The sequence below is a fragment of the Mercenaria mercenaria genome, chromosome 13, assembly GCF_021730395.1.
Source record: "Mercenaria mercenaria strain notata chromosome 13, MADL_Memer_1, whole genome shotgun sequence".
Taxonomy (NCBI): domain Eukaryota; kingdom Metazoa; phylum Mollusca; class Bivalvia; order Venerida; family Veneridae; genus Mercenaria; species Mercenaria mercenaria.
This window is the reverse complement of record NC_069373.1, coordinates 36,906,583-36,914,212: the sequence shown is the minus strand read 5'-3', so window position 1 is coordinate 36,914,212 and position 7,630 is coordinate 36,906,583. Positions and strand designations below refer to the sequence as shown.

The 7,630-nt window shown below is 38.4% G+C and overlaps 1 protein-coding gene across 1 annotated transcript in view; it reads right to left on the bottom strand.

The window, feature by feature from the left end:
* Positions 1–938: 938 nt before the first annotated feature.
* The window catches only part of LOC123530420 (voltage-dependent calcium channel subunit alpha-2/delta-2-like), a 92,325-nt gene continuing 85,633 nt past the window's right edge, over positions 939–7,630 (bottom strand). Inside the window, exons 27-31 of the mRNA XM_053520825.1 lie at positions 5,089–5,198; positions 2,976–3,095; positions 2,411–2,574; positions 1,637–1,707; positions 939–1,032 (exon numbers count right to left, since the gene is read on the bottom strand). Coding sequence (XP_053376800.1) covers positions 939–1,032; positions 1,637–1,707; positions 2,411–2,574; positions 2,976–3,095; positions 5,089–5,198 — 559 coding nt within the window. The remainder of the gene's footprint in view (positions 1,033–1,636; positions 1,708–2,410; positions 2,575–2,975; positions 3,096–5,088; positions 5,199–7,630) is intronic.

Genomic DNA, 7,630 nt, shown 5'->3' with positions numbered 1-7,630 from the left:
TACAAGAGCTATCTAAACGTATTTCCCTAAATATCATGGAATATAATCAAAAATACAACAAAGTGCGCATACGTGCTCACTCATAATTGTTAACCAATGATATTATCTTCATGGGGACACAATGGGTATCAATACAAAGATTCTGACAAACTGTAAATCTCCCCAATATTTCTGAAGAATATAAAACAAAGATTGTTAACGAAACTCCGAAATAGGATCCTGGAATGTACGATGACGACACGAGACAGAGTAATTTAATACCCCCAAATTATATTGGATGGATAAATACAAGAGCTATCAGTAAACTGATATATGATCCCCAAATATATCCTGGAATGAAATCAGATACGCGAAGCACACTGACTGCGCATGCGTGGGCTCATATCTCATTTTAACGAATGATATTATCGTCGTCATGGGATAAAATGGAATTGCATATAATACAAAGAGCTATCAGTAAACTGTTATATGCTCCCCAAATATATCCTGGAATTGTATATAATACAAAGAGCTATCAGTAAACTGATATATACTCCCCAAATATATCCTGGAATTGTATATAATACAAAGAGCTATCAGTAAACTGATATATGCTCCCCAAATATATCCTGGAATTGTATATAAAATGAAAGCTACCAGTAAAGTGATATATACCAGAAAAGAACAACCTATGTATTTTTGTACTTTCATTGTACATACTTTGATCAGATGGACAAATGTAAAAGCAGCAACTATATAACAATTACAATTAATTATATGATTTAAAAGCATGAAGACTAGGCCATGCTCAGGACTAGTTTAGAAAAACTGAATTTAGTAATATGTATTGCACTTTTTCTTTCGGCAGTGTCTTGATGCATCAAGACTACAATTTCCTTACATGCATCTTATTAAAGCTTAGTACAGACTTTCAAATAATTCCTAAATAAAAGATACTTTTAGACAAAGAAATGTCTTACAATGTTGATACTAGCTGCACTTGTCTCATCATTTACTATTGTACATGTTGCCGTGTAGTCATACTGTTCCAGTCTGAAAACAAAAAATACACACACTTCTTTGCAATGAACTGAAAAGCATTTTTAACAGTATTTATGGTAAGGTATAGTTGCCACACGTAACCCACATGGGCAACTCCTCAAGAAGACTGTTAGTAATGTTAGTGGGAGTATAGTGCAAGATAGAGAAAGATGCTTAAATTCCAGAAGTTTCCCTGGTTCTTTAGTGTGCCAGGTGTAAGGCTCCCATACATGGGACTCATCCCAAATTCCCTTTTAGCTGGAGGAGTTGGGACATGACCCCTTGTTTCCTAGTTAGACAGTGTTACCACTGGACCACTGCGTCCATTCTAAACCAGTATTTATGCAATAATGAAAACTGTTAGTTAACATAGGCACTCACTTGTCCTTGAAAAGTACCTGGCATCTTCCAAATAAAAGAAGAGGAAAATGACAGTATCTTTTGTGAAATAGTAAAAGAGACCTTTTTCACCAGCAAGAAACTCAGCAAATGGCTTGGCAAGTTGCTGAACTATGATTATACAAAATTAAGTGAAAGGAAATGAACAAATATGAAAAATTAAATTTGATACAAATATGTCAGTTTGTTCTGCAGTTACAGAAGATTGATACATTACCTGTGAAAGAAGGAGCTGTTATACAGTTGGTACATGATCTCCGGATCTACTTTACCAAAGAAACGACCAACCTATAAACAAAAGTTACCTCTCATGTAAGTTTATTTGGTACACTATCTATTAATACTGCATTTATATTTAAAATGACATAGTGCAAAACAACAGTAACTTGGGAACAGATAGGAACAGGCATCTTCTTCAAGTTCCAGCTTAAAATGGCACTAGAAAAGTTCCTCCAAATACTGTTGTTGGTGATAAATTGGCCAAATATATATTCTCCACACAGATTTCTTAAGAAACATCAAATTATATCAATGAAGACAGGTCATTCTGATGATTGTATAAATATTTTACAAACACTCAAGTTTTTCAAACTTTAAGGGTACTGGGCCAAAATTCAGCAAAATTTGTCTGAAATTTTAAGACTATGAACTGCTCAATATTCTGTCAATGTTACATTAGCATACATTGTGATGATACTTTACATGAATGTGACTGGTAGTCACAGACAGCTCAGCAAAATTTCTAAAAGTCTAAACATGCAAATAAAGTTATGTGAAACTGAATTTTTGCCAGTCTCAAGCCTAAGTTTCAGACATTTTACATTGTCAAATATGGAGCCGAAGGATGCTACATGTACCTTGAAAGAAGACTGAACAAGATTCTGCCTGAAACACCAGGTTTTTTTTGCTTGAAATATCACAACACATTTGTAACTATTTTAAAGTCTAATAGAGTCAAACAGGCTTAGTTGAAATGTATAAATTCACTTACACTTGTGTAGTATTGCTCTTGGTTAGTTGCTATAACAAAGGCTCCATCGTCTAGCAGGTAACAAGCAGTGGTCGATGGGTCCCCACAATTTCCTATACTTGTCTGACTGGATGTTTTAACCATAGTATCTCGTATATGGTCATGTGTAAACACAGCTCCCAATACTGGAAGTATATTTATCACATGAATTTTATGTACCAAATGTAATGTTCCTGATAACTAACATCACTGATCAGGAATACAGTTATAGCTTTCAGGACAAATAAATTAGATGCTTCCAATACAAAGCCAATCACTGCATTCTCAATGGTTTCAGTTTAAAGGAACAATTAGACTCTCCGTATTTTTAAAACACAATGACAGAACAACCCAAAACCCCACCCATATCCACATACCTACCTATATCATATCCTACAAAACATCTGCGAAATGTGCTACATTAAACACCTGACTGAACACTTGACTGAAAAAGTTGTGTTTTAAACGTATCAACTAACAAGCAATACACCCAAATATTCTCTAAAAATGATTAACCAAATATCAACAAAACCAAACATTAGCTTACCTGCAGCCTTATAGTTTGGACTGTGACCAAGGTTTGAATCCATCTGACTGTCCTTAATGGAAACAGACTTTACAATCATCACTTCACCAACAGAATCATTCACTGATAATTCCACAGGATCTGAAACAATCATTTTTAGAACTGAATATTTATGTGATCATGCTCTAGATGATCATTACAGAACTAAATCATATAACTCAATGCTCACAGGATCTGAAACAATCATGTAATACCTAAATATGTTGTTTTCTTGCTCAGAATGATTTATCATTGATTCAGAGCGAGTATTTTTGACAATATTACACAATCTTTTTCAGCATTGAACTGTGACTACTGGTCATGTGACAAGGTAAATACTCACTCTGAGCCATAATAATAAATCATTTTTGTTCTGGATTCAACTGTATTTCAGACGTGTGTAATAGTGTCTCTGCACTAAATTCTTTCCAGTAAAAAAGTATCACTTCACAAAGGGACAGACACATAATTATGATTACTTAAAATAGAAACTAATAAAAAGTGCATGTCTCCCCAAATGAATAGTCGTATAGACAAGAAGTCAATAGCGGACAGCAGCAAAAGTCAAAGAGACACCGATGGTTGGCTGCAACAGGGATCATCTTCTTGGCATGTCCAGACATCCAACTAAGTTTCAACATTCTGGGCCTGAGGTTCTCAAGTTATGAATTGGAAAAAAGTTTTCCATGTTCAGGCCTCATCGACCTTGACCTTTAATGGAGTGACCCCAAAAACAACAGGGGCCATCTACCCTGTAAGTCCTATCACCCTATAAAGTTTGAAGGTTCTAGGTCAAATGGTTCTTAAGTTATTGACCAGAAATGGATTTCCATTTTCTGTTTGCTGCGACCTTGACCTTTAATAGAGTGACCCAAAAATCAATAGAGGTCATCTACTCTGCATGATCAATCATCCTATGGAGTTTCAACATTCTGGGTCAAGTGGTTCTCAAGTTACTGGCCGGAAATGATTTTACATGTTTAGGCCCCTGTGACCTTGACCTTCAAAAAATCAATAGGGGTCATCTACTCTGCATGTTCAATCATCCTATAAGTTTCAACATTCTGGGTCAAGTGGTTCTCAAGTTACTGATCGGAAATGGTTTTCAATGTTTAGGCCCCTGTGACCTTGACCTTTGACCAAAAAATCAATAGGGATCATCTACTCTGGATGACCATCATCCTATGAAGTTTCAACATTCTGGGTCAAGTGGTTCTCAAGTTACTGATCGGAAATGGTTTTCAATGTTCAGGCCCCTGTGACCTTGACCTTCAAAAAATCAATAGGGGTCATCTACTCTGCATGTTCAATCATCCTATAAGTTTCAACATTCTGGGTCAAGTGGTTCTCAAGTTACTGATCGGAAATGGTTTTCAATGTTCAGGCCCCTGTGACCTTGACCTTTGACCAAAAAATCAATAGGGATCATCTACTCTGGATGACCATCATCCTATGAAGTTTCAACATTCTGGGTCAAGTGGTTCTCAAGTTACTGATCGGAAATGGTTTTCAATGTTCAGGCCCCTGTGACCTTAACCTTTGACCCAAAAATCAATATGGATCATCTACTCTGGATGACCATCATCCTATGAAGTTTGAACATTCTGGGTCAAGTGGTTCTCAAGTAATTGATTAGTAATGGTTTTCCATGTTCAGGCCCCTGTGACCTTGACCTTTGATGGAGTGACCCCAAAAACGATAGGGGTTGTCTACTCCAGCAGCCCTGCCACCCTATGAAGTTTGAAGGTTCGAGGTCAAATGGTTCTCCAGTTATTGATCGGAAATTAAGTGTGCGGGACGGGCGGACGGGGGGGGGGAGACATCCATACTGTTCACTTTCAAACCCTATTGCAATTATAGAAACTGTTAGTGAACAGTATGGATCCTGACCTGACTGCGCGGATGCGCAGGCTGGTCCAGATCCATGCTGGTCGCCAATGCACTATGTTGGTTTTCTCATGGTGCGGCTCAAATGTGACAGATCACCTTTATATGCAAGTATTAAGAATCAAGAAGAGCAAGACTAGTATACATTTAAGTACAGACATGTACATAAGCTACAAACTTGAAGTATTATTCAAATAGAGGAACTTACCAAGAACATATGGAGCACTAAATATGAGATGTGGAGCATCAATGGCTCTTTTGAAGTAGTTGGCTTTCCATGGGTCTCTTTGCTCCATAAACTGATTCACCAAATCTTCCCTGAAAAAGTACATCAGTCACACATGTATGTACATACATGACAACTTCTACTCCCATTTCCCATTTCAGATATTTGTACCATGCATTTATCAGACTGTCATATACGTTTAGATGAAGTTAGTAAGTTTTGACTAGAGCTATTACTATTGATGATTAATACCCCCAGACATTGCCTACGATAAAGGGAAGCTAAGTGTTATGAATGTCATCTTGTTAAGGTATAACATTCATACTACTTTTATGAAAATCTTTCCAGCAGTTTTGAAAATACAAAGTGAACATGAAATACAGCTATTTGACTTTGACCTCCAAGTGTGACCCTGACCTGGACATTTGGCCTCCCAAGTGTGACCCTGACCTGGACAATTGGCCTCCCAAGTGTGACCCTGACCTGGACATTTGGCCTCCAAGTGTGATCCTGACCTGGACATTTGTCCTCCAAGTGTGACCCTGACCTGGACATTTGGCCTCAATGTGTGACCCTGACCTGGACATTTGGCCTCCAAATGTGACCCTGACCTGGACATTTGGCCTCAAAGTGTGACCCTGACCTGGACATTTGACCTCCAAGTGTGACCCTGACCTGGACATTTAGCCTCCGAGTGTGACCCTGACCTTGACATTTTGGTCTCCACGTGTGACCCTGCCCTGGACATATGGCCTCCCTGTGTGACCCTGACCTGGACCTTTGGCCCCCAAGTGTCACCTTGACCTGGACATTTGGCCTCCCTGTGTGACCCTGACCTGGACATTTCGACCTCCAAGTGTGACCCTGACCTGGACATTTGGCCTCCAAGTGTGACCCTGACGTGGACATTTGGCCTCCGAGTGTGACCCTGACCTTGACATTTGGCCTCCAAGTGTGACCCTGACCTGGACATTTGGCCTCAAAGTGTGACCCTGACCTAGACATTTGACCTCCAAGTGTGACCCTGACCTGGACATTTGGCCTCAATGTGTGACCCTGACCTGGACATTTGGCCTCCAAATGTGACCCTGACCTGGACATTTGGCCTCAAAGTGTGACCCTGACCTGGACATTTGGCCTCAAAGTGTGACCCTGACCTGGACATTTGGCCTCCAAGTGTGACCCTGACCTGGACATTTGACCTCAAAGTGTGATCCTGACCTGGACATTTGGCCTCCAAGTGTGACCCTGACCTGGACATTTGGCCTCCCTGTGTGACCCTGACCTGGACATTTGGCCTCCCTGTGTGACCCTGACCTGGACATTTGGCCCAAATGTGACTCATAACTTTGACCTATTATTATGGGATAGGCAAGTATATGTTGTATTATGGTTGTGAACATTTTGTGTAGCTACTTGAAAATGCATTAAAATGTTTCAGAGGTATGCATTTAGACAGGAAAGACAAAATGGACAGCAGAAACACACTGTCCAATAGACATGAATGACTCCAATATTGCCCCCATATACCTAGTAACTGGAGGTATAGTATTTATAGTTACTGTGTTAAACATTTGTATTACTAATGTGAAAAGTTATTAACTGTTAGATGGGTGAATAAATATAAAACAAGGAGATATAAAAGAGATAAGTTTTTTCTAGAAATGCAATAGGTCATGCTTTAATGTATCAAAGAAATTTCATTTATTTATATACCAGATAATTTCTGAACAAGCAAAATATTTTTTTTTATGCAAATAGTAATGAAATACAGGATCATTCTCATATACTCATACATTCTATATCATTCAAATAAACTAAGTGTTCTATTGTCAAACAAGGTAAATGTGATTTCAAGATAAATAAAGATCAACAAAAAATTGAAGTAATATAATATACATATTATATACACATATATTTCAAAATAGGAAGTGCTCAAAAACTACAGTTATATTTATATGTGTTTCACAGCAAGTGTAGAAGTCAAATGCATAAATAATAAATATAACATGCACACTATTCATGACAGACTGACATTCATTCATCTTTTAAATAATTGAGCCATGCTATGAGAAAACCAACAGTGGGTTTGCGACCAGCATGGATCTAGACCAGCCTGCGCATCTGCTCAGTCTGGTCAAGATCCATGCTGTTCCCTTTCAAAGCCTTTTGCAATCAGAGATACTGTTAGCGAACAGCATGGATCCTGACCAGACTGTGCGGATGCGCGCGCAGGCTGGTCTGGATCCATGCTGGTTGTAAACCCACTATGTTGGTTTTCTCATAGCGCGGCTCAATTAAATTCTAGCACTTCAGTGAGTTATATAAAATGGACATGATGCCATTTGTGCTTTCATCAGACTTATAAACATGTCTTACATTTTTTTGCAAGGTATAATTATGTTTATTTACTTTACACTGATTGTTGTGAAACAGGCTCTACAACTTGAATTAATTACTCCTGACACCTGATTCCTGATGGCATCCATTGGCACAATTGTAAAAGACAAGGGCAGCTAGTTTT